General features: G+C 36.3%; 3 protein-coding genes and 1 long non-coding RNA gene across 5 annotated transcripts; 3 read left to right on the top strand and 1 right to left on the bottom strand.

Moving 5' to 3' along the window:
* The first annotated feature begins 1,175 nt into the window (after window positions 1-1,175).
* On the top strand, window positions 1,176-2,504 carry LOC142518295 (uncharacterized). The gene is made up of 3 exons (XR_012813506.1): window positions 1,176-1,863; window positions 1,954-2,072; window positions 2,160-2,504. It is a non-coding gene; the product is annotated as an uncharacterized LOC142518295 (long non-coding RNA).
* Window positions 2,505-3,239: 735 nt separating this feature from the next.
* LOC142542381 (protein TUNICAMYCIN INDUCED 1-like) lies at window positions 3,240-6,239 on the top strand. Its single transcript, XM_075648991.1, has 3 exons — window positions 3,240-3,518; window positions 3,820-4,167; window positions 5,234-6,239. The coding sequence occupies exons 1-3, from the start codon at window positions 3,387-3,389 to the stop codon at window positions 6,056-6,058; spliced, it is 1,305 nt and encodes a 434-aa protein (XP_075505106.1). The 5' UTR covers window positions 3,240-3,386; the 3' UTR covers window positions 6,059-6,239.
* A 3,790-nt stretch (window positions 6,240-10,029) lies between these two features.
* Window positions 10,030-12,417, bottom strand: LOC142518287 (uncharacterized). Of its 2 annotated transcripts, none has more exons than XM_075621044.1 (2): window positions 10,819-12,417; window positions 10,030-10,537 (listed from the first exon to the last, which is right to left on the bottom strand). In XM_075621044.1, the coding sequence occupies exon 1, from the start codon at window positions 11,741-11,743 to the stop codon at window positions 11,006-11,008; it is 738 nt and encodes a 245-aa protein (XP_075477159.1). In that variant the 5' UTR covers window positions 11,744-12,417; the 3' UTR covers window positions 10,030-10,537; window positions 10,819-11,005. The 2 variants fall into 2 exon arrangements, with proteins under 2 accessions (XP_075477159.1, XP_075477169.1); XM_075621054.1 differs by having other exon boundaries at window positions 10,843-12,417.
* Window positions 12,418-17,909: 5,492 nt separating this feature from the next.
* Window positions 17,910-18,401, top strand: LOC142505741 (uncharacterized). The gene has a single exon (XM_075618844.1). It carries the CDS (start codon window positions 17,910-17,912, stop codon window positions 18,399-18,401), a length of 492 nt encoding a protein of 163 aa, XP_075474959.1.
* The last annotated feature ends 9,358 nt before the right edge of the window (window positions 18,402-27,759 follow it).

Below are 27,759 nucleotides of genomic sequence, written 5' to 3'. Positions count from 1 at the left end.
TCTACTACTTCGTAATTAAATATAAATTGTGAAATAACAAAAGATAAAATATTTACAAACAAAAAACAAAGCCATTTAAAAATTTGAAACATGAATGTTGGTGTATCAGCGACGGTTTCGGCAAAATCGTCGCTCATTAGCGACGGTGTTACTAAAACTGTCGCTATTAGCCACAGTTTTTGCACCGTCGTCGATTCAAATAGCGATGGAATTAATCAACCGTTGCTCAATCCGTCGCTAAATGAATCGGCGACAGTGCATTAACTGTCGCTATTAGCGACAGTTTAGTAAACCGTCGCTCAATAGCAACGGTGTAATACAATCCGTCGCTAAATGAATCGACGACGGTGCAAAAACTGTCGCTAATAGCGACAGTTTAAATATACCGTACTGCACCTACACAAATTGCCTATAAATATCCCCATCCTCTTCCATTTTCCTCCGCACCGCTTCACATTTTCGGTCTATTTTTTTCTCTTAAACGATTTTAGTTTCACTCTAGATAAATTTTTTAGCTTCAATTTTTAATTTATGATCAAGAATTTAATTTTGTTGTTTGTTTATTTTATCTTTTTAATTTATGATCAAGAATTTAATTTTGTTGTTCGTTTATTTTATCGCAAGTTAAATCATTTTATAGATTATTTAAAAATATAATATTAAGATTAGTTGAGGAGATTATTTAAAAATATGTATAAGAAATTATAAAATTAAATATTTTTTATTAACTTATAAAAATAATTTTTTTAAAAAAAATATAAATTAGCGACGATTTTGAAATATTCCGTCGTTAATTAGCAACGGTTTTGAGATAGTCTGTCGCTAATTAGCGACAGTTTTGTGATTAACGGTCGCTAATTAGCGATTGTATAATTTAATATGTCGCTAATTAGCGACGGCTTTTTTATATAAACCGTGGCTAATTAGCCACGGTATGTAACACCGTCGCAAATTAGCGACGGTCTATCCCACAAAAATCGTCGCTAATTAGGATTTAGTTCCATAATAGCGAAGTCATTCGCATCAATTACTTCACAAAATACAAAACTGTGAAGTTATACAACACATTTACTTCGTCATTCAATGTAAACTATGCAGTTATATATAAGCTATTACTTCTGCACTTTACGAAATCGACGAGTTAGAAGATATTGTTTTACTTCAGCATCAATCTAATTTCGACCAAAGACTTCGCTAATTTCTTGGATACGACTTCGGTGATAATGCGAAGTAAAATGATTACATATTACTTCACGTGCGTCTACTTCGGCAATTATATACCTATTACTTCATTGAATATGCGAAGTAAATCAAGGAACTTCTACTAGTGTAGTAATGAATGAGATAACACTAAATGGTCTAGGAGCAAAAAAGGAAAAGAGGCATTTGATACTTTTGTCCCCAATGATTTTTGGAACTCGATAGATTTGTGCTTGCGAGTATTCACTCCATTGGTAAAAGTTCTTAGACTTGCTGATGGAGAGGAGAAACCTTCTATGGGTTTTGTGCATGGAGAGTTATTGAATGGAAAGGATGAAATTCAAAAAACGTTGAAGAAAGAAAGTGATTATGGGCCAATTTTAGACATTATTGACGCAAAAAGTAAGGGTCGTCTTGATAGTCCAATTCATACGACAGCTTATCTTCTGAATCCATATTATTTCTTCAAGAATCAAAGCATCAAAGATGATCATTTGATAACAAATAATATGATCACTACTGTTGAAAAGTTCTTTCCTGATGTTCAAATGCAAAATCATGTGATAAATGTTGAGTTGCAAAAATACACACAAAAAGAAGGAGCGTTTGGAAAAAAATTAGCATTAAGTGGATGCCTAAACAATTATCAAAATTACAATCCAGGTATGTAAACATTATTTTATTTCCTTTCATGTTTATATATTATTGTTGATACATATCATGATATTTCTCTCTTTTTTTAAATTTTGATAGTTAGTTGGTGGGACTTCTATGGAAATGAGGTGACAAATTTGAAAGTGATGGCAAAAAAGATCCTTGGTTTAACTACTGCTTCATCGGGTTGTGAAAGGAATTGAAGTGTCTTTGAAGGGGTAAATATTTACTTCATTATACTTTATTTTTGTGGCAATATGATAATTTGTAGCTTATTCTAATTTTTTCTTTTGTTTTTAATGTAGATACACACTAAAAAAAGAAATAGACTAGATACTACAAGGATGAATAATCTAGTGTATGTCCAATTCAATGAAAGATTGATGAACAAGAAAAAGAGAAAACATAAATTTGAGATTTTACAAGAAAGTGATATTAGCAAAGCTAAATTTTGGATGGTTGAAAATTGTGATGATGAAGATGAGATGGAGATGGAGATGGAGATGGACACCTTACAACCTACAAGCGATATCAATGTCAATGTTCAAGGGGACTTCGATGATATATCGGATGGTACCGAAGATGAAATAAATGAAGAAGAATTCGAATTAGAATCTGACAATGATTTGACCAATATTTAACATTTTTTGACGTGGTCTAATTGCAAAAACAACTAAATATTGCAATTTTATATTTATCTATGTGTACATGTATATATATATATATTCATAATAATAATAAATATATATATATTTTTTAATCTATATATTTTTCTTAAAATATCATTATCTCATTTCAAGGTCTTACAGTAGACCAACTTGTCATACACATAAATAACATTCTCATAATAATTCTTACAATTTATTAAAATAAAAAACACAACCTAGACACACTGATGATAAAAATATTTGTATTCTTCAAACCTAGGGTCGGCGTCTGGAGTCGTCTTTTCAACCATCCGAACACGACCCGAAAATATTGGGTATCCAAAATTTCCTTATTGTTTTTAGAGCTAAAAACAAAAAATAACTTCAATAAGAATGGTCATATCCTTTTCCAATGCAAAAATATTCGGATAATATTTTTCTGTTTGTTTTATATTTTATGATATATATATTTAACTATTAATTGTTAATTACATAAAATCTGAAACATAAAAAAAATATATGTATCCGTATCCATCTGAAAAAGAAAATTCTAGTTCAAATATAAACTCGAACTGGATTTTTTTTCAAAAAAACAACTGACCCGTTTGGATATCCAATATCCAAACCCGACGGCCAGCCCAGTTTATACTGGAAACCGTGTCGGACCCTAAAATTACTGTCGTAGTTACCTCTCTCCAATCAAATCTAATTGTCGCATCATTCTCTCAATTCCTATTGGTCCGTCTCGTCCACGTAATCACCTCAGAGTTCTAGAAGTATCCTTTATCTGCTTTATTATTTTTTAAAATCAATTTTTCTGCTGGGTTCATACAATTACCTATTGTTTGATTCGATTCTATATTTCTGTTGATTCTGTTAACTTCAATGGATTTGCGGTTCCGATCGCCGTATTTTTCTGCGGTGTTTTGTTTGGTTTTGATCTCAACTAAAGTCTCGCCATCAACCGCTTCGGTTGCCGCACAAGGTTTTGAGCCTTCGTTAACTGAAGCCATTAAGGTATTTTTTATTAAATTCTTGTTCAACCCGGTCTTTTGGCTTTATTTGATGCATCTTCGAATTGAAATTTCGATTAAGGAAAGATTTTGAATTCTGAATTATCAAGGGTTGTGTATATAATTTAGGTTCGGAGTTGGGACTTGGATTGGGAGAAGAGGGAGTATTATTATTATTATTTTTAAATTTTTTTGCATATTTTGGAGCAAAGCTTTCGTCTTTTTACTGTTAGAGTAATGTTGAGTAACAATGATTTTCTTTTTGATCTTGATTTTTTTAATGTTATGTTTTCTGGTTGACATAGGATTTGAAGGATATAACTGTGAAGGGATTAGGGTTTCAATCTGATGATTTCAAGATTTCTGGTTTCGATTCGAGTGACGCTCAGGTGGGGAAGTCTGTAGTGTACGACTTCATTGTTCAGATTGGTCATAAAGCCATGCCCTTTAAGCTTGTGGAGGACGTGAATAGTTGGGAATACGTCGATTTGCCAATTTTCAGATCGGAACATCCGATCATGCCGGGTGATGAAAGCGGATTAGTAGACAGGAGGCAATTAGATTATCAGATGCCTGTACTTTCCCCCTTTCAGTTGGCCGGTCCAATGGAGCTGTGGATTCAGGATGCAAACGACATGAGGATTTCTTTGCCTGTAAGTTCGTGTTTTTCATCCGTGATTGATATGAATAATTTAGTTCGGTATTATGTTGTATGCTTCTTCAAATTTTGATTGTTCGACCTTAAAAAAACCTATCGGATGTGTATTGTATGCTGTTGATTCTTGAACATGTGTTAGCCACCTCAAATAGGTTAAGACTAAGGCTTGTATTATATTCTGGAAAAGGACAGAGGATGGTAACCGAATCAACAGTACAACCAAATCTTTTGGATGAGGAATAAAATTTGTTGATGGTTGTTGAAAGTTAATTTGTTTTAGCTTGAAACAAAAATAAGAGTACTAAAAAGAAGTTCTCCTAACTAAAGCATCAAAGTTCTCCTAACTAAAGCATCAAAGTTGAGTTTGGTTCCTCTAATTCTTCGTGGCTCACATCACAAAATCTCTCTTTACTGTATATCCAAAAACGCTTGTATATATGTGCCAGAATCGAACAGCCCAACAAAAAAGTTGATTAAATCCTCTACATGTAATACATTATGTATGCGTAATATATAAAAACATCTCGAGTAACATTAAAAGTTCTTCCCACTGTCACTCTCTGCCTATAAAATACATACAGATTTGTATGTATGTATATTTATGTGTGTGTTTTGGGTGTGTTTACTTAGAAGGGCCTACAAGCTGGTAATGTCAGCAATGATGAGTAGGGTGTATAGATTCGGAAATGTGCATGGTTCACTGCATTAAGACTATATTGTGTCTAATCTAGCACTGCTGTCTTGCCTTTATTTTTCCCTTTCACATGTATTTTTGCCTTTCACATGTATTCAGGAATGTGCATGGTTCACTGCATTAAGACTACAAAAAATGTATTTCTAAAAATATAATAAATCTTTTGGATGAGGAATAAAATTTGTTGTTGGTTACTAAAAACAGGCTTTAGTAAAGAGCTGTGGATCTTTGTAACAATTCAAACATGGACATTAAGGTGGAAATTGAGTGTTATCACATGTATATGCAAATGGAACTAGCAATTGGATGCTTGTTTTCTCTTGATACTTCTGTATTGATTGATCTTTTTGCATAAAACATGATGCAGCATGATGTGGATGCTGGTGTGTTGAAGAAAGTGATCTTAGCAGATGGTGCCGTGGTCATCATCAAGGGTGCCAGATCTGTTAGCTTGCATCATGCAGTGGAGTTTCCACTGCCCTTAAATAGAACTGATAATGGTTTTGCTTCTGGTCTTTTAAGTATGGCGGAAAATCTACTACATGCGGCACGTTCCCACAATGGTCCTCTTGTTTCCCTTAGAATTGTTGGCCCCACATCACTTACATCCCCTGCATCATCATCTTCCTCTTCAAAGCTTAAACTCAAGCGTCTTGCACCTGATCTAGTCGAGCTATCCTCTGCAGCAAAAAGAAAATCCATGGACACCAACGCCCCACCAGCCATTGATCTACCAGGAGAACCACAGGCTCTTCTTGCAACGGACTTTTCAAGTAAATTTTGGCCCATCACATCTATCAATGGCTCGAATTCCAAGTTACTCGGCTTTGAGACACTGCTTTCCTCTTTGCTCGGTCCTGGTGCGAATAAGGAGGGTTCTTTTAAGCTTTTGAAGGCAGATGTGTCAGCTCAGACTTTCATAAAGATAGGTTTCAAGGTCGAGAAGAAGATAAGAAAAGGTGAAGAATTTTTCCTCGAGGGTTACCCAGAGTGGAGAACAAAGCCTGAGACTGTAACTATGCATTTCGAGGTGTTGGCCAAGGTTGACAGAAACAAAATCGTGCCTGAGAAGGTGCTGCAGGTTGATCCTGTGATGGAAGAGGATTCTGTGGCACCATATGTGCTCATGGGAAACATCACAATGTCAAGTATTCCCATAGTTTACCAGCCTCTAAGTCCATTTACACTCTGAATATTTGTGGAGGAGGTAATTTTTTTTAGGATGAGCAAAGTGTAAAATTACTTTCCCGCCCATATTCTTTCTTCTTTCTTTTTTTCTTTGGAAGCAATTATATATACATTATACATACATATATATATATATAAAGAAATTAAAACCCATTTTATATCCATACTCATAATTTTATTTTTCTGATACTTGTGTGGCTATAATATATTCACCTCGTATGAAAGTTGTATCTGCATCATGCATGCATATGCTAAACCTTTAGAAATTAAGGCAATGTAAATGGATTTGGGACCTTTAGAATGGTGGGATCTGTTTCTCTTCTGGGTTTGTTGGTGGTTGATTCTCACATTTCTCTTTGGATGCTAAGCCCGCCTTGGTGCGATTCAAGCCGGAGAGATTTGGGATATTTCACTGGTTCATGTTGTGTGCCCCCATTCATGGTAGTTGGATTTTAAGCATATAATAGAGGGGTATTTTGGTCGATAAAATAAATTAAACAGGCTTAATCCTTCACGCTAAAATCATATAACGTAACAACATATTTTATCAAGTTACACTAATTATCTATGGAAAACTATAAAAATTTGTTTGTTTTGACTTCTCCTGGTAAATAGTCAGTTTGGTCTTAATACAACTTAGAACGGATTTTTAGTATGTCAAAGGGTACTGATAATAAATTAAAAGATAATATTAGTATTATTTTTAATCTAAAACAGTGATATATTAATCAACAGACAGATAAAATTTGAAAGGAAGATCAGTTAAAAAAAAAAAATTACGAGGATTTATAAAAAAGCTAAACACCACAACTCTCACAAGATTAATTGCATTTTAATGTGGTCAAGTTTATTATAAAAAATTAACTAATGTAATTAACAAAACATTAAACTTAAGCAGTTATTAACTACATATGATTGGCTTATGTGTAAAAAAGCAAAGAGTAAAAACTACTGGTAAATCACTATATTAACTCAGAACTGGCGGTGAAGCTCAAGGAAATGCACGAAATTTAATCACTGTATATAATATGATTATTCACGTAAAAACCTTCGAGTAAAAACCATTGTAAATTATACACGTAAATTTATGAATCTTCACATAATTAAAACCCTTCATTCTTCATTAAGCCTAATGTAAATGCACGAAATTTAATCACTGTATATTATATGATTATTCAAAAGAGATTCATCATCTAAATATTATAAATTTGTATATTCTATGTTTTTTTTAAAAATAATAATAATCGACGTGCCTAGACTCACACAGACAAATAAGGTAAATACCGCAATTTGAAATCCACAGTCCAACGCTAGTAGTGGCAGGAGGAGGGGCAGCAGTCGTGGGGCAGGACGAGGAAGGACAACAATGGTGGTGGTGGCAGGAGGAGTAGGGGCAACTACTGTGTAGGGACAACTACACTTTTACCAAAAGTTGGTGACGGTATATCTCAAATTTTTTAAACCGTACAATAGTTCAATCATCAATTTCTGATTGTTTTGATAACATAGAGAAAAGAAGAATATGATTTCTTGTTGAACCGTAGAAACAACATAAAGAGTTTATATAGTTTAGGTTTACAATGAAAGTAAATAGACTAAAATATCCTTGGGCACTAATAAATATAATATTACTAATATAATATAACTAATATTCCCCCTCTAACTCACGATGCTGCAGCGATAAGCATTGAGAGTTTGTCAGACAAGAAACGGAAGCGCGAAGCCTAGAGTGCTTTTGTAAACATATCAGCAATTTGCAGATGAGAAGAAACGAATGGTAATGTGATGGTGCCGATCTGTAGGTGGTGGCGAGTGACATGACAATCAATCTCGATATGTTTGGTTCGCTCATGAAAAACTGGATTGTGTGCAATCTGAATAGCACTCTGATTATCACAATGTAACGGAGTAGGGTGACAAAGAGAAATACCCATATCAGCAAGCAACCGGCGTAACCAAACGATTTCACAGGTAGTCGAGGCCATGGCACGATACTTTGCTTCTGTAGAAGAGCGAGATATGACATCTTGTTTCTTGTTCTTCCACGAAATAGGCGAGTCACCGAGGAAAATACAAAATCCAGTGGTCGATTTGCGATTCGTAGGATCACCAGCCCAATCCGCATCAGAATAAGCACACAGCTCTAACGAAGACGTAGAAGGGAACAAGAGACTATGAAACTGAGTGCTCCGAATGTACCTGAGAATACGAAGAACGGCAGCCCAATGAACTGTAGTATGAGCAGTGACAAACTGACTAACCACATGAACAGCATGCGCAATGTCGGGGCGAGTCATAGTAAGATAAACCAAACTGCCTACAATGGTACGATAGAGACTGGAATCTGTCAAAGGAGTGCCATCCGACGGAGAGTATCTAGCATTAGTCTCAAGGGGAGTATCAACAATCTTGTTGTCAGTGAGTCGAGTACACTCAAACAAATCAGCTATATACTTTGATTGAGATAAGAGATAGCCTTTTGGAGAATAGGCAACCTCAATTCTCAAAAAATAACGTAGCACACCTAAATCTTTCATAGCGAAGCAACGTGCCAACTCAGACTTCAAAAACTCAATACCATTATAATCATCACCAGTAATTATCATGTCATCAACATACAAGGATAATAGAATACGACCTGCCGTTGTACGCTTGACAAATAATGCCGAATCGTGGTGACTAGGAAGAAAGCCAAACGAAGTGATCACTATGGAAAACTTTTCAAACCAGGCACGTGGTGCTTGTTTGAGACCATAAAGAGCTTTGCGAAGTTTGCAAACTTTACCAGGTTGATGAGCTACACCGGGAGGAGGCGTCATATAAACTTCCTCATGAAGATCGCCATTCAAGAAGGCATTCTTGACATCCATCTGAGATATTTTCCATTGACAAACAGAAGCAACTGCAATCAGAGTGCGAACAGTCGTCATTTTTGCAACAGGGGCAAAAGTTTCTTCATAATCCATGCCATACTCCTGGGAATAGCCTTTAGCAACAAGTCGGGCCTTGTATCGTTCAATAGATCCATCGGATTTGGTTTTAATCTTGTAGACCCAACGAGAACCAATGGTATGTTTTCCGGACGGCAGCGAAACCAAATCCCATGTATGAGTCTGGTGTAGAGCAGTAAGTTCCTCAGCCATAGCATCCTGCCAAAGAGGATCACGAACTGCCTCTCTATAGGACAAAGGCTCATAAAGACGATGAACAGCGGCAACAAAAGAATCTAAGGAAGTATAATAAGAAGAGTACTCAAAATCAGGGAGTTTAGTAGACTTACGAGTACGAGTAGACTGACACAGAGGAGGATCCTCCGCAATCTCATCCGACAACTGGGTGGTCGTAGGAGCAGGGGCATGAGAGGTGGATGCCTCGTGAACCAAAGTATCAGATAGAACATCGTCGGGGTCGGTATCGAAAGGATCAATACGAACTAAATCTGACCGTGTCATGTGATGAGAACTAGCAGGAACAGAAAAGAAGGGAATATGCTCTAAAAACACAACATGATGCGAGACATACAATTTTTGACTAGCTGGATCAAAACAACGATATCATTTTTGACCAACACCATAACCCAAAAAGACACATAAGGCGGATCGAGGAGACAATTTATTACGCTCAACATGTGGTCGGAGAACAAAGCAAGTACAACCGAAGACGCGCAACGATGAGTAATCAGGTGAATGAATATATAACTTTTCAAAAGGGGACAAACCGAAATTATGAGATATAGGAATGCTATTGATCACATGAACAGCTGTAAGTATTGCCTCTCCCCAAAACTCACTTGGAACCTCAGCTGACAACAAAAACGAACGAGCTGTTTCAACAAGATGGCGATGTTTCCTTTCAGCAACACCATTTTGTGGAGGAGTGTCTGTAAACGAGGTTTGGTGGATAGTCCCATCAGAAGCAAGTAACTGAGAAAAATTGTTAGAAGTGTATTCACCCCCCAAATCACACTGAAAACGTTTAATGACAGATGAATGTTGGGTTTTCACAAGGGCTCTAAAGTTACTGAATATGGTAAGAAAATCATACCTGTGTTTCATAAGATAAACCCAAGTATAACGAGTGAAATCATCAATGAACGAAACATAATATCTGGAACCCCTTTGGTGGATACAGGAGAGGGTCCCCACACATCAGAATGCACAAGATCAAATGGCGCAATAGAAAAAGAAATACTTTTATAAAAAGGCAAGGCTGAAAATTTAGCCAGTTTACAACCACGACAATCAGAAATATCATGACTGGATAAATGACCTAAAACTTCTGTAGACAACAAAAACTTTAAACGAGACGCAGAAACATGACCCAAACGAGAATGCCAAAGATGAAAATCAGAAGACGAACAACTCAAACGAAAAGACGACAAATCCACACTAGAAGCAGCAATATCTGATATTTGGAGCTTATCCAAAACATAGAGTCTCCCTTACCTACGGCCTGTCCCAATCACCTTCTGAGATTGCGGGTCCTGAACACAACAATTGGTAGAAGTAAAAAGAACTGAGAGACCAGAATCACACAATTGACCAACAGATGCAAGATTTAAGGTTAGACTAGGAATATGGTATACATCTGATAGAGATACACGAGATGTGCTAACAGAGCCAATTCCTACCAATGGCATTGGAGTACCATCGGCGGTCATGACAGACAAAGAGGGAGCAGAATTAACAGACGTAAAAGAATCAATATCAGGAGACATATGATGAGAAGCGCCTGAATCTAAGATCCATAAAGGAGACGATTTACCTGAATTAGCAGACAAAGACAAACCTTTAGGAGAGGAGGCTGACATGGCATGAGAATGTGAAGTAAGGAACTGCTGAAACTGCTCAAACATATATGGATCCAAAGACGGGGCAGCAACTGCATTGTTGGACTGAGGTGGGCGATACGACCATGGAGCAGTCTGCGGCGGACGTTGTTGTTGCGGTGGTCATTGTTGCTGCTGTTGCTTGCCTTTACTCAGCAATTTCGAACACTGAGCCTTCCAATGACCTTTCCCCTTGCAGAAAGCACATTCATCCGGAGAGACCTTAGGAGCTGATCTGTTTTGGTTGCTAGGTGGAGAATGTTGAGGAGCAGCAAAGACGGATGGAGTCGTATTTGTGACAGACACCTTATCTACTTTAGACTTAAGCCGAATCTCCTCTGCTAACAGTTCATTAACCACTGAATCAACAGATGGAAGAGGAGAACGATGTAGAATTGTCCCACGTAATCCCTCGAAATCATTCCGAAGGGCCATCAAAAACTGTACCAGACGTTGTGCTTTTCTACGAGAAATATACGGTTCAAATGCTCGCAGCTCTGCAGACTCAGTGAGAGCCAACTGATCCCAGAGATTAGTCATGGCAGAATAAAACTCTTGAATACTCATATCATTCTGCTGAAGTGCGCGAATATCTGACTCCAATTGATACTGTTTGGCGAAATTAGACTGCGTATACAATCTAGCCAGATGATCCCATACCTCTTTAGCCGTCTCATACTTAGCCAATTGAACACCAATAGAGTGAGTAACAGAATTGTTAATCCACGTAATAATCTTCGAATTATCAGCCTCCCAATTGTCGACCAAGGCCGCATAATCGTTTGCATGGTCGTCTGTAGGTTTAACCCTCACACCTGTAACATAGCTCCACATAGATTTTCCACGCAAAAAATTCTTCATAACATAGCTCCAATACGTGTAGTTTTAACCATCCAATTGAATACTAATCGACTGAAGAGAATCATCCTTACGACTAGCCATAATGAAATAGACACAGAAAAGAAATCCCCAAATCTGAAATCCTTGAATCAACAGAATTTGAATCCCCAAATAACCAAATCAACAGAGTCGAAAAATCAAAAAATTGACAAAATCCAATCAAACAAAGCGAGAACAAATCAAAGTGAAAAATCTGAAAAACCGAAAATTCCAAATCCCAAATTGCAGTCTCGTTTTTCCCTAACTGAACAGTCTTAGAAAACAAAAAAAACGATCTCCACCGTTCAGAATGTACCTCTATATGTTCTAAACCAACTATCAAAATTTCAAGACGATCCAACGGCTGAAACGTGAGAAATCGCAATTCTCGTCTTACTGCTCCTGAAAATTCCGAAAATCCGAAAAATCCCCTTCTTTTTCTTCTTTTTCTTTTCAAATTTGAGAAACGTAATCGATCTCCAATAACTATAGATTGGATTAACAGTCTCTCAAAACATCAAACAAATTTATAGGGCGGCTCTGATACCATGATAACATAGAGAAAAGAAGAATAAGATTTCTTGTTGAACCGTAGAAACAACATAAAGAGTTTATATAGTTTAGGTTTACAATGAAAGTAAATAGACTAAAATATCCTTAGGCACTAATAAATATAATATTACTAATATAATATAACTAATATGTTCTACCTGATAAGAATAATTATTACACTTAATAATCTCTCACCCAATAATTATTACACTTCTTATAATCAATTAGAATCGAACATGTGACATTGACTCTGATACCAATTGTGTAGAACTGAGTGCTTGCTGTTTTACCAAAAGCTATTATTGGTGGTAACAATACAACTTAAATCTTTTAAACTATACAACAGTTGGATCACCATGTTTCGATTTCTCTATCTGAGACAATTATTGCACTCAATATACTAACTGAAAATTGTTGAAAATAATATTTGTATTGAAAAATAATAGTTGATATATTTAAATGTTGAAAAATAAGAGTTGATATATTTGAATATTGAAAATAAGAGTTGTAAATATTGAAAATTAGTGTGTGATGATGTATGTAATGATGAATTTATTTTTGGATTATTTTCAAAAAAAATTTATAAATAGGTCTTTCAATGTGTGATAAAATCACAATTGAGTAGAGAGAAATTTTATAAAGTTTGTAGTTTGGTAAATTTTGAGAGTTTGAGATTTTTATAACTTTTTACCGTAAATTTTTACTTTTAACACGTTATCAGCACGATACTCGAAGGTTCGGTTCTCCATATTTTTCCAAGCTCCAAAACACAAGAACAATATAACCATATTCAAAAGCAAGAATATTTATTTACTGTTTATTTATTTTTATTGTATATATATATTTAATGTATAATATCATGTTATTATATAAAAGAAATCTATGACACCTCATTTTAATAACGTGATGTGATTACACTGCCTATATAATTTTATTGTGTTACTGTTTAATTATTGTATATATATACTTGAATAATATCATGTTATTATATAAAAAGGACTCTATGAAAATTTCATTATAATAACGTGATGTGATTATTTCACTATTTATATATTTTTTCCGATGAAAAGAGTAATCCAATTTCGTAAGGCTGGGAAACTAAATCCTAAATATCTTGGACCGTTTGCAATCCTAGAGAAAATGGGAACACTAGAATACAGGCTAGTCTTACCACCCAATATGGCGAGGATTCATAATGTCTTCCATGTTTCACAACTAAGAAAATATGTCTTTGATCCAAGTCATGTTCTTGAAGAAGGATCGCTATTAATCGAAGGGAACTTGAACAAAGAATTAAGATATGAAGAATTTCTCATTAAAATTGTGGATACCAACGACCAAGTATTGAGACGAACAAGTATTCTTTATGTCAAAATACATTGGTCAAATCACACAGAAAGGTAAGCCACTTGGGAGTTGGAAGCAAATATGAGAGAAACATATCTTTCTCTTTGAATGAGAAAAACAACTCAAGTTTCGAGGACAAAACTTCCAATAAGGATGAAGGGATGTGAAGACCCAAAATTTTACTATACAAAGAGACAGCGCAAGTTGATTATAGTTTTGCATTGAAGATGAATTATTTCATGGAAGATAATAAATTACATGTAGTAAATCATGCAAACTTTGGCATGGATGATAATAAATAACATGCAATAAATGATGCAACCTTTGGTATGGAGGAGAACAAATTACATGCAATAAACCATGCAACCTTTGGCATGGAGGGGGGAGGCCTAAAGTAACATTGGCGTCTATAAATAGTGGCAAATGGCTGAGTGAAATAACACCAAAACAACATCAAAAGTCCTCTCCAAAAGTTGCAATTTTCGAATACCAAAAATTCTATTCAATTTCAGAAAGTTTTGCTCATTTTTTATAAGTCTAAATCTGATCTTCACCGTTCAGAATACACCTACATGTATTTTGAGCAACATAGCAAAAATTCAGACCGATCCAACGGTTCAATTATGCATAAACATTCTTACAAGGTGACTAGTTTTTCAGTGTCAAACTCTAACTTGTTCATTCGAAGATTTTTGAAACAATCTTTTAAGTAAGTGGGTTTTTGATATACTTTTATGCACACTTGTATTTCATAAGGTACTATTTGATATATATATATATATATATATATATATATATATATTGACATGATTGTTCTTCATAAGTGTGTCAACGTTTGCACAAAAATAAATTATGTATGTTTCTTGAAATTCGATCGACATATGTTATTTCTTCGATTTGCTAAATGATATTTGAAAGCATGTTTGAGAAAAATATTTTTGAAGTCACTGCTATGATTCACATTTGAAATGGTCAGGAAATTCCGACATTTGATTTGATTTGATTTGGCCCTGATTCGGTGGGATATAATAATTATGACATCGCCCCCTTAGAGGATATAACTTAGGAAACTGATCAGTTAGCAATATAAAATAAGATGATTTTCAGTGTCATTTGTTTGATTTAATATGATATATTATGATTTGAACATGTTGTCTGCATTCGAATGACATACGATATATGTATGCATTTGTTATCAACTATGATCGATCGGCTCCTACTTGGTGAGAATTTTCTCAAATACTCACCCCTTACTTCCTCCCCTCAGATAAGAACAATGAACAAATTGAGGAAGAAGAACAAGAATATTTATGGGGATGATGAAGATGTCAATTCGTAACGAGACCAGTCATGTTATTTCGTTTTAATTATATTTGTTTACGCTTCCACATTTCGTTCAAGTTTTGTAAAGACATTGATATGATTTATGAAATAGACTGGTTTTAGATATTTGATTACTACGAGGCTTGTTGTTAATAGTCATGTGATTATTGACAACATCGGATGTTCCACGCCTCGGTCTCGGGACGTGACTCTAGTGACAAAACATATATAAGGCAGTTAATAAGAAACGCCTTAAAACTAATATGCAATAATATAAAGTACCTAATGAAATGCGACAAATGCTTTACGGATATTCGGATATAATACTCTTACGTCATTCTTTCTTTCACTTAGGAAGGTTTCACTAAAAAAACTTTGGTTTTACAACATCTTGTAACAACTCATTTCAGTTAGAACTTATCACTGCCTAAACTGAAACTCTTAATTATCACTTTACAAGATCTAGATGTTTAAGAACCCTAGGTTTACAAAAAAAAATACAAATAATCCAATGGTCAGATTGACGGCTTGACTTAGTAATGTAGCATAAATTGATCCTTAAATATATGATATATTCTGAAAGGCGTGTGCTATGTGAGTATATCTCAATATGAAAAATTAACGATGATCGAAGATCTCAAAAGTATGCAGGCTCGAGAAAAATAATCAATCTGTTTGGTAGTTTCTTTTATTTGAAGTCTGCATATACATACATACATATATATATATATATATATATATATATATATATATATATATATAGTTTAAAAACTTCAACTGGCCGGATTTTTTTTCAACAATCATAGGCACTTGTTCACGAAGAAATGACCTGTCAATATCATCATTGTACACTGTAATAAATTCCATTTAATGCCTTTTTTTTCTTTTTCCGTCTTTAGCTCCAGTAGCATCTGAAAATTTGATTGACTTAGGACATAATAGAAAACGTTCTGTTATTCGATGTTGGTAGGATGTTATGCTATCATACATTAACATAAACGATTTGACTTGAAGTATCTTTTGAATTTACTCAGATCTGACCGTTATCAGTACAGTTGGAGTTAAACGGTTTGAACACGTTTATTGCATATGATACTTTAATCCTTTCAGATTTATAGATGATCTCTTAGCTAGAAATCAGAAGTACTGCGGCTTGAATTCCTTGCGTAGATGGATTGAACTCTTGATATTATGCCTGAACAGCTTAAAAAAATTTCAGCGTTCCGAAAACCTGAATTTGCAATTAAAGATTGGATGAATTCTGAAACAACTTGAAACTGTTTATTTGTCAAACATCAAAATTTAAGGCACTTGAAATATTCTAACACCACTAATATAGTTTTTTATAAGTTGCCGAATGAGAGTATATATTCAAAATAGATTTTAAATATATTAGTTTGAAATATTTTTGTTGATTAAAAACTTGAATGATTTTAAATTATAAACAAGCTTCCCTGCATATTTTTTGTGCACAACACAGAGTTTACATCGTATGTGGTCAATTTGGACAAAATATATTTTCTAAAATCTTGGATGTGGAGCTAAATATTATATTATTCTGATAAAATTTCTGGGAAATTTTATATTTATTGAATAACATGATTTTAGTATAAGCAATCACAGTAGACTTAGGCAGGAAATTTTCGAAACGAAATAAATCCAAAGAGACTAATCCAACCGTGTTGAAGAAAATATTATTCCCAAGAATTTTGGCGTATGACAAAAACAAGACAGCTCTGCGGTTCATATGTGTGACATATATCAGTTCAACCGTCCAGCTCAAATAATGGTGTATCTTTCTAACCGGCCAAAGCTAAAAGGAGTTTCAACCGCTTATCAGAACCGGATCATTTAAAGGACCATTTATTGCTCAAAGACATTCTCTGACCGGTTTAATACATTCAAAGTATTACACCATCTTGAAGTCAACGTATATACATCTGCTCCAAGATTGATCCGTATTTATGATCCTATCCCAAAATAGAGATACCAAGTATAGACTGCATGTTCTGATGCTAAATACAGTTACTATAAAAGGAACTCATCAAGAATAGCACTTCAGAACGGTGCTGAGCAAAAGAAAAATTAAATGCGTTCATTAAAGAACATTTAATGCTCATAAATACGACAGCGACTCATCTGTTCAGAGAATCAGGTTAACGTTGCTATGTTCTTCCCGACCGTTAAGAAAATCGTGTATATTAACGGAAGAGTGTGCTAGCAGAAAGGCGTCTTTTCAGCTCACAATCGAATCATAACAGCTTGCTTGCATACTTGAAAAGATTTTCGAGCGCTCCTAAAATTTTACATACTTCTTCGCTTAATCAACACGCTTTCAACAGAAAATCATTTGATCATCTTAGGATCCTTTTCGTGCTACTCACACCAAACCGTCTATTCTCATCACTAACCTTTTGGTTATTAGATCAAGTCTTGTTATCTGGTGAACTGAGAGTTCTTAATATCCAGAAGTGTAAAGTGATCACTAAGAGTTCCAATACAGGCAGTGTGATAAATCCTGATTGGAGTGGGCTGTTGCAAATACGTTGTAGAGCCAAAGTCTTTTAGTGGAATCCTTCCTGAAAAAGGAAGAAGGGGTGACGTAGGAGTATTCAATCTCTGAACATCCATAAAAATCTTGTGTTATTTACTTATCGCAAGCTCTTACTTTTTTAACCGCAATTTATTACGTTTTCCAAAAGTGTTTGAACTGTCGTTGAAAATTGTGAACCGTTTTTCGCACTCATTAGTGGTTAGTTTCCAACCGTTTGAGAAAGAATTTTCAACCTCCTAAAAATTCTTGAAAAACTTATTTTAATTCAGAAAATTTGAAATAGTTCATTCACCCCCCTCTAAACTCTTTCCCGATCCAACAAGTGGTATCAGAGCAGGGTTTTCTCAAACACTGGCATCTTTTCAATCACTTATGGATTCTTTCAATAAAATTCCAATGTTCTCTAAAGAAGATTATGACGATTGGAAAATTCGCATGCAGGCACATTTAGCAGCCCAAGATGACGACATGTGGTATGTCATCACTGACGGGCCAATGAGAATTCTGAAGGTGAATACAGCTGCAACAATAACTGAAGGTGCTCCTCAGATGGTTGAAAAGCACAGATCTGAATGGACAGCTGAGGATAAAAAGAAGGCAAATTTGGATAACGTTGCGAAAGATATTCTCTATAAAACTCTGGACAAGAATATGTTCGCCAAAATCAAGACCTGCATTACTGCGAATGAAATATGGGAAAAACTTACTCAACTATGCGAAGGCAATGATCAGACTAAGGAAAACAAGTTGATTGTGGCTATCCAGAAGTTTGACAACGCAAAGATGAAGCCAGGAGAAACTCTTGCAGAATTTGACGAACGATTCAGCAGTATCATTATCGAACTCACCTCACTCGAAAAATAATATTCCAACAGAGAAATTGCTTTAAAGGTCATGCGAGCTCTTCCCAGAGAATGAGATGTAAATACTATAGCAATGCGAGAATCAAAAGATATGAACAAACTGGAACTTCATGATCTCTTCTCCGACCTTAAAGCGTATGAGTTCGAGCTAGGAATACGAACTGAAGAGGATCCATCCACATCGCAACAAACAAAGGCACTGCCAGGTACCATAGTGACTATTCCGGTCGAAGAGTCCTCAAGTAAGAAATCGGCCGAGCAATTAAGCAATGAAGCCATGTCTTTATTCGTTAAAAAATTCAGTAAATTCATGCAGTAAGAATCAATCACAGATGAATAAACCTCACTTCAACAAGGACCATACTTATGATGGTCAAGCTTGTTTTAACTGTGGCAAGAGAGGATACTTTATTGCAGAATGCAACAGGCCAAGAAAAGATGAAAAGAAATCAGGTGACAGAAGACGAGTTAAAGACAACAAATGATTCATCAAAAAGAAGAGTCAGCGAGTCCTAGTTGCAGAAGAAGACAAAGGCAAATGGGCTGAATCAGAATCTAAAAGATCTATTTCTGAAGAATCTTCAAGTGAAAGCAAAGATGAGAAAGTAGAGTGTCTCATGGCCAAAGAAGATCAAGAATCTACTGATGAAATGGTATTTGACTTTAACTCTGATGAATTCACACAAGTAGATCTTTTCACCGCACTTCACGACAAGGTAGATGAGTTTAAGAGGCTATCACAGCAGTTCAATGAAGCCAAAACAAAACTTGGAAAACAAGTTAACTCTCTCTAGTTGTTCGCAGCAAAAAGAGGTTAACGGTTTGAGAGTAAAGTTAAGTCTGCTAACGGCTGAGAATGATGATCTGCGAAGATTGTTCCATGCTACTTTGAAAGAAAACAAAAGGTTGATAAATACAGTTAACACTTGGAACAAGTCCTCTATTTCTCTGAATAGGATGCAAGAAATGCAGAAGCCAGCCAGAGACAGAATTGAGCTAGGTTATAGCATTAATGAATGCATCACCTCAGGAGCACAAACTCAACCGCTACTAGAAAAAGGCAATTTAAAACCAATTAAATTTTTCAGATCTAGTACGGTATATGAACATGATAAACCTGAAGATCAAGGCACTCAGAATGTAAATCTTGAAAATAACAGAAGGCGATGTGTTTTAGGATACGTCGAAATTGAGAATGCTAAAACCAACCGATCATGGCTCAGACGCAGGCCTAATACAACCGTTCACAACGGTTTAGGTTGGGCCAACAGAAAGTCAGGGTCAACCGGAAATCATTCAAAAACTAGACCGAACCATTACCACAATAGCTGACCTGTTCAAAAGAGATACCGGTTGAGTGACAATGACAGATGGTCTAAACAACATACTGGAAAGAAAAAGACACTGCATACACCACCTGATTATGCACATAACAGCTCTCTCCTTAGGACACATCATGAAAAATCCTTCAGGATAATTCAAGTGTGGATCCCTAAGGGTCTAATAAGCTCATGACCCAAATAGGGAAGGGTACCAATGTCTCTTTTCAATAATGTTAGGTGTCTAAAAAGAAGAACCTGGAGGAATCAATCTGGTTCCTGGATAGTGGCTGTTCTAGACACATGATTGGAAACAAAGATCTCATGTCAGAAGTAATCATCTACAAAGGTCAAACAATCACCTTCGATGACAATTCTAAAGGTAAAGCAGTTGGTAAGGGTAAGATTATCCACGGCAAAATTATTATTAGAGATGTACTTCTTGTAGAAAATCTAAGTTATAATCTGATAAGTATAAGCCAACTATGTGACAGTGGTTACACCGTAGAATTTCAAAAACTCATATGTACTGTCAAAACCGTTGCAGGTAATATCATGTTAACTGGTCATAGAGAGCAAAATACATAAAAAGTTAAATGGAATGATGACTGTCTTAGCGCACCTACTTGTTTTGTCGCCTTAAATGGAAATAAAAATTGGCTTTGGCATAAGCGAATCAATCATCTAAATTTCAAATCTATTGCTACTATCAGCAAACTCAAATTAGTACCTGGATTGCCTAACATTGATTTTGCCAAAGATAGAATTTGCAATGCTTGTCAGTTAGGTAAACATGTCCGGTCAACATTCAAAAGTAAACGAAGAAACTCATCAGCAAGATGCCTGGAACTTCTTCATATAGACTTGTTCGGACCAATACCCGTAACAAGCTTAGGGGGAAAGAAATACACTCTCGTAGTAATTGATGATTTCTCCAGATTTACATGGGTAACATTTCTAAACTCCAAAGACCAAATCGTTGATCAAATAATCAAGCTGCTCAAAAGACTTCAAAACGAGAAAAGTGAAGCAGTTGACAGAATCAGGAGTGATAGAGGAACTGAATTTATAAACCGATTCATGTCATCCTATCTTGAAGATCATGGCATAAAACATGAATTATCAGCAGCAAGATCACCTCAACAAAACGGAGTAGCTGAAAGAAGAAACCGCACATTGAAGGAAGCAGCTAGAACCATGCTAACCGAATCTGGTATCTCACAAAGATTTTGGGCTGAAGCCATCAACACAGCCTGTTATACTCAAAACCGGTCCATGATCAATAAGAATCATGAGAAAACTCCATATGAAATTTGGACCGACAAGCAGCCAGAAGTTGGATACTTTTGCATCTTTGGTTGTAAGTGTTTCATTCACATTAATGGCAAAACACATCTCACCGCTTTTGATGTTAAAGCTGATAATGGCACCTTTTTAGGATATTCACCAGTGAGCAAAGCATACAGGGTTTATAACCAAAGAACTCTCACCGTTGAAGAATCTATATACATTGTATTTGATGAATCATCTATATGTCATGACAACAATAGTAACAGTATACATGATTTAATAAATAATCTTGATGCAACTAACCTTGAAGCAAGCAGTGATGATGAAGTAGATATGAGAAAAATAGGGGGAATCACATCAAAAGTAATCCAACCGCTGAAGAACAAACTCAACAGGTGAACGAACCAGAGGACATCCAATAAACGCAGATGCAAGTAGCACTGGAGCAAGAAGAAGGAATTATTCAACCTACCGAACTAAATCCATATGGACCATGTCTCCAGTGGAAAAAGGATCATCCACTTGAGCTGGTCATCGGTAACCCTACTGCTCCTCTTAGAACTAGAAATCACATGATAAATGAAGTTATGCATGCTGCATTTGTTTCTCAGATAGAACCTAAGAAAATTGATGATGCATTACTTGACTCAAATTGGATAGAGGCCATGCAAGAAAACTTAATCAGTTTGAAAGAAGTAAAGTCTGGCATCTAGTCCCTCGGCCTAATAACACTCATGTGATTGGAACTAGATGGGTATTCAGAAACAAAATGGATGAAAACGGTTTGATTATAAGAAACAAGGCTAGACTTGTAGCTCAGGGCTATAGACAAGAAGAAGGTATAGACTTTGATGAATCCTTTGCCCCTTTCGCTAGGTTAGAAGCTATAAGAGTATTTCTGGCATTTGCAGCATTTAAAAATTTCAAACTATATCAAATGGATGTTAAATCTGCATTTTTGAATGGATTATTAAATGAGGTAGTTCATGTAGAACAACCACCTGGCTTTATTAATCACACTTTTCCTAATTATGTTTACAAACTGGACAAAGCTCTGTCTGGACTTAAGCAGGCACCGAGAGCATGGTATGACACATCAACCAAATTTTTGCTTGAGCATGGTTTCTCAATTGGAACGGTTGATAAAATATTGTTTACATTCTCAAAAAATGATCATTCATTGTTTGTACAAATATATATGGACGATATTATTTTTGGATCAACTAACCCTAAGCTATGTGAGAGATTCTCTAAGATGATGCAGGAGCAATTTGAGATGAGCATGATGGGCGAATTAAATTACTTTTTAGGACTGCAAGTCAAGCAGTCCGAAAATGGTATATTTATAAATCAAGCCAAATACACTCGAGATATGCTAAAGAAATTTGGCATGGAAAATTTCTCTCAAGCCTCGACCCCAATGAGCTCATCAATTAAACTGGATAAAGATGAAGGGGGAAATCTCTGTGGACACAAAAATGTACAGAGGGTTAATAGGTTCTTTGCTATATTTGACTGCCATTTTATCTTAAAATGTACACTCATTTTATTGCCTCTAAACGTATCCTTAAATATCTTAAAGGAACTGCTAAGGAACTGCTAATGTGGGTCTTTGGTATCCCAAAGATTCAAGTCTTAATCTTGTAGTGTACTCAGATGCAGATTATGCTGGGTGCAAGGTCGACAGAAAAAGTACGAGCGGTTCATGTCAATTTTTAGGCGAACGGTTGATATCATGGCTCAGTAAGAAACAAACGTCAATTGCTGCATCAACCGCTGAAGCGTAATACCTTTCGGCTGGAAGTTGCTTGTGCTCAGATGCTTTGGATACAACAACACTTAAAAGATTATGGCATTCAAGCTAGTGAATCACCCATTTTCTGCGATAACACCAGCGCAATAGAAATCACATGCAACCCAGTTATGTACTCTCGGACAAAACATATTGATATCAGACATCACTTCATCCGAGAACATGTCATGAAGAAAGAAATACGGCTTGAATATGTTCATACGGATCAACAAACTGCCGATATTTTCACAAAACCATTACCAGAGGCTAAGTTCTCTCATTTTCGTAATATGCTTGGATTAATTGATTTATCTTGATGTATTTAGTTCTGTGTGTGTTTAGTTTGTATTGCAGGAAATAAACAAGAAAGTCGGTAATACAAAATAGAAATATTTTATTGAACAAACAGACGGCATTGTACATCCCTAACTTCATCTTCTACTGCCCTCAACCAGTTGCGCAACCAAGCGGTCAGCTTGCCGGTGGAGGTACGTAAAAAGTCATCTGAGGAAGCAATCTTCCTCAGTCCTCTGCTCTTTTAAGAGCATGAAGGAGGTAAACGCCATCATCAGAGAAGACGTATGATGAATCAGCAACATAAAAGAGTCGCTGATATTTCTTCAGAAGTGACATCTCTTTAGCAGTAACACCTAGTCCTCCATCAATGGAGAACCGAAGCTCTTAGACCTTTGTCCAGACTACCAGCGTTTTCTCAAAAACGTTATCTTCAAGAGCAACCTTGCAGGAAGCTAACATCGACTCCATAAATTCTTTCACAAGATCTGGCTCACTTGAACTGTCTGCTTTCTCCATTTTGATAATTGTTGTGTGTAAAACTAACCCCTCTACCTGTCTTTATAGATAAAGTGATTGAAGGGTCTCTCTCTCATATTGACAGACACTAGGATTTAAAGAGGCTTTCTGTCTAAGCCATCGACGATTCATTATCCAGGATTAGTCTTCAATCCACCTGTTTAGGGGAAAAAATGGTTAAGTCATTAATTAAATAGACTTCCCAACCGTTTCCTCTTAACTACATTACGCATAGGGTTCATTTTACTTGGGCGAGATACTTCCACGTCATTGCGTAAAAATTACTCAAACTTTTCGACTGCTTTTGACTGACGTGACTATTTTTACTTTTGAAATTTCAAATTAATTATTTTACCGCCGCTCAAATTTCTCTAAAAAAAAAATTATTACAAAATTCTCTCCACTAACAGTCCTCCACGTGGACTGACTGGTGAATATCTGAACCGCACATACATACTCTACATTTGCAACCTCGCTAAGCTTACCTTGCTATTGCAACTCCATCGCATTCTCATCTAACTTGCAGGTGTTGAATTCAAACCCCCTCGGTATATCAAGAAAATGGCAGCCTCCATTGCTCAGAACACAATAGATGTTAACTTCACGTCAATATTTGCCATGCCCAAGAAATCGATGCAAGCCATGTTTCGCACAATAGAACATTCTGGGCTTCGCTCCTTTCTGGGCTACAGCTATAAATATTCCGACATACTGCTGAAGGAATTCTTTGAGTCTGTGCACATGAAGAACGGAGAAGTTATTTGTGTCGTCAAAAACAAAAAACTTCTGTTCACACAGAAGATGTTTACTGAATTTTTCAGCTTACCCACAGAAGGAGTAACTGATTTCTCTACACTGCCTAATGGAAATATTGATATCTGGCGTAGTGCTTTCTCAGACACAGACTCTCCAATTTCACATCCAACTTGTCAAAAACACGACTTAAAGATTGAATACAGACTGCTAGCAGATATCATCGCCAAAGGACTACTTGCCAAAGCCGGTGCTTATGATAAAATCACTTTGGAAAAATTTCTTGTTATGGCCACTATCTCATCCAAATTGCAAGTTAACTGGTCTGACGTTCTCTTCAGAATATTGGTGGCCATGATCAACAAAGAAAGCCAATCGCAAGGTTTTGCGGTTCAAATCTGCCATATGCTGATTGATGCCGGAGTTCAACCGGTTGATATGATTGAAGTTGGCAAAACTAAGCTCTTCAACTGGGTATCGGTTGAAAAATTTATCCAAAAGAATCGACCGGCTGAGGAGCTGGTCTCCATCAAGACTGAAACTGGGGAAGATTTTGTAAAACAAAAGAAATCATCCAAAACCGTTTCAATCGTCAAAGAAACCAAGAGGAAGCTAGTTCTAAAAACAAGCTCCGATGATGAGTCCGAAGATGACGTTCCAGTTGCTCAAGTTTTTAAGAAAAAGATAACTGCACAACCATTAAAGATAAGATTGGTCAAACATCTTTCTACACCACTCGTTCGTGCCCCAATCCCTGCAATCTCATTCACTAAGTTGAAAGGGATTCAAATTAGAGAACCAGAGATTGAGTCATCTTACTCTGGACTTCCCATTATTCTCTCCTCAGATAAGGGAAAACAGGTGGTGATTGAAAATCCACCTCAAAACAATGCAGTTCATACGGCCATAGTACTCGCAAGCGAGCCTGTAAATGAGGTTTGTCCAGAAAAAGATAAAGATGTTTGACAGATGGGTTAAATATCGGACTGCTGTCACTTTTGATTCGCTACTTGAAACCGGCAAAATAAAAGCATCTGCTAAGCTGGAGCAATCCATTTTGGAATTGACAGTAACGGCTGATATTCAAACCGCTCTTCAACGACGAGACTTTCTAGAACTTCAAATGAAAGAAAGCACTCTCCGAATCATCATACAGTTGAAAAGAAATAATTTTGACCCTTTTTGTCCTACAACCAAGGATGATTCGACAGTCATCTCTCAACTTGAGATGGACGCGTTGTCATTGGCTATGAGAGTCGCTCAAATGCGACAGGATCTTAATCTCCCAGCTGTCCCAGATCAAACAAAGTTAGACTCTCTGATGGACATTCATGAAGATCTGAGCTCCGAACAGTTTCAAGCCATCCTTACTAAAAAAGATTCCTCATCTATTTCTCCTGGTACAATCACTAAACCTTCTTCACCAGTACTTACCATGACAGCTCAACCGGGTGATGAAGAAACCACTGTGCCTCTTTCTACAACGAAAATCACGGCTGAAGATCTTCCAAGTGCTGAAACACAGAGTCGTCAGATTACCACCGACATTCCATCTGAGTCTCGAACAATCTCTGCCATGGATCAGTCTATCCAACTGCCTCAACTTGATCCCTCAGCTACTCAAATTGTTTTCATTGATGAGGCAGAAAAGTTTTTATCTGAATTTGATAAAGCTGTCATTTTTCAAGATCAAACAGTCTTTTCACCGATCGATCCCACCAAGGATGATTCAACAGCTCCTTCAGAACAGCTGTTGACATCCCCCAAGGAATTTCATACAACGCCAGCTCAGCCTGAGGCACCAACTGAAACCGGCTCTAAAAGCTCTGCCTCCACTGAGGATATTGATCAAATCATTGAGAATATTACAGCTGAACTACATGAGCCAGAACCGTTACAAATTGCTGAAAAGCTGCCTTCCTCTCAATTGGTCTCTCTCGAGCACAACTTATTATCTGGAGAAGACAAACTTGAAGAACAGGTATCTCAAGAAGAAGTTCTAGAAGAAAGCTGTCAACAGCGAATTCTGGCACGATTGATCACTATGGATCAATCAATTCTGGCGCTCAATCACAGACAATCTGATCTACAAAAGGACTTTCAATTAGTAAAGTCGGCTCTTCGCACTGATATTTCCTCAATTGAAACAAGTTTCTCTATCAAGCAAGCCAAACACAACTCTAAACATCTCAACATGTGCCTTGGCCTTTCGGAGCAAATGACTCGTCTTCAGGCAAATCTAGAACAACGCTTCGATGCCCAAGGTGCTCAGCTTGCAGAAATTATGACTTTCCTTGTTCACGGTGATGTCAAAAAGGGGGAAAGAGAGCGGCAAAAGGAAATTCAAGAAGCAGAACTATCTGTAATGAAGGAATTACGTGATTCAAGATAAAAGGTAGACAAAACTAAAGTTGGGGAACAAAGCTCAGGTTCAAAGAAGGGAAATTAGTCATCTCAAACAATTGTGAGATACTTTGAACATTGTAATTTCATTCACTTAATGAAATACAACTCTTTCGCTCCTTTCAATCTCCTTAAAATACTAAGTTGAATAGTCTTCCAGCTGGGTTTTGTCATCACCAAAAAGGGGGAAATTGTTGAAGAAAATATTATTCCCAAGAATTTTGGCGTATGACAAAAACAAAATAGCTCTGCGGTTCATATATGTGTCATATATCAGTTCAACCGTCCAGCTCAAATAATGGCTTATCTTTCTAACCGACCAAAGCTAAAAGGAGTTTCAACCGATTTTCAGAACCGGATCATTTAAAGGACTATTTATTGCTCAAAGACATTCTCTGACCGGTTTAATACATTCAAAGTATTACACCATCTTGAAGTCAACGTATATACATCTGCTCCAAGATTGATCCGCATTTATGATCATATCCCAAAGAAGAGAGACCAAGTATAGACTGCATGTTCTGATGCTAAATACAGTTACTATAAAAGGAACTCCTCAAGAATAGCACTTCAGAACGGTGCTGAGCAAAAGGAAAATTAAATGCGTTCATTAAAGAACATTTAATGCTCATAAAGATGACAGCGACTCATCTGTTCAGAGAATCAGGTTAATGTTGCTATGTCCTTCCCGACCGTTAAGAAAATCGTGTATATTAACGGAAGAGTGTGCTAGCAGAAAGGCGTCTTTTCAGCTCACAATCGAATCATAACAGCTTGCTTGCATACTTGAAAAGATTTTCGAGCGCTCCTAAAAGTTTACATACTTCTTCGCTTAATCAACACGCTTCCAATAGAAAATCATTTGATCATCTTAGGATCCTTTTCGTGCTACTCACACCAAACCGTCTATTCTCATCACTAACCTTTTGGTTATTAGATCAAGTCTTGTTATCTGGTGAACTGAGAGTTCTTAATATCCAGAAGTGTAA

Source organism: Primulina tabacum, chromosome 1 (genome assembly GCF_025594145.1).
Source record: "Primulina tabacum isolate GXHZ01 chromosome 1, ASM2559414v2, whole genome shotgun sequence".
Classification (NCBI taxonomy): domain Eukaryota; kingdom Viridiplantae; phylum Streptophyta; class Magnoliopsida; order Lamiales; family Gesneriaceae; genus Primulina; species Primulina tabacum.
The sequence above is the reverse complement of the archived record's forward strand: the minus strand, read 5'-3'. Positions and strand labels throughout refer to the sequence as shown.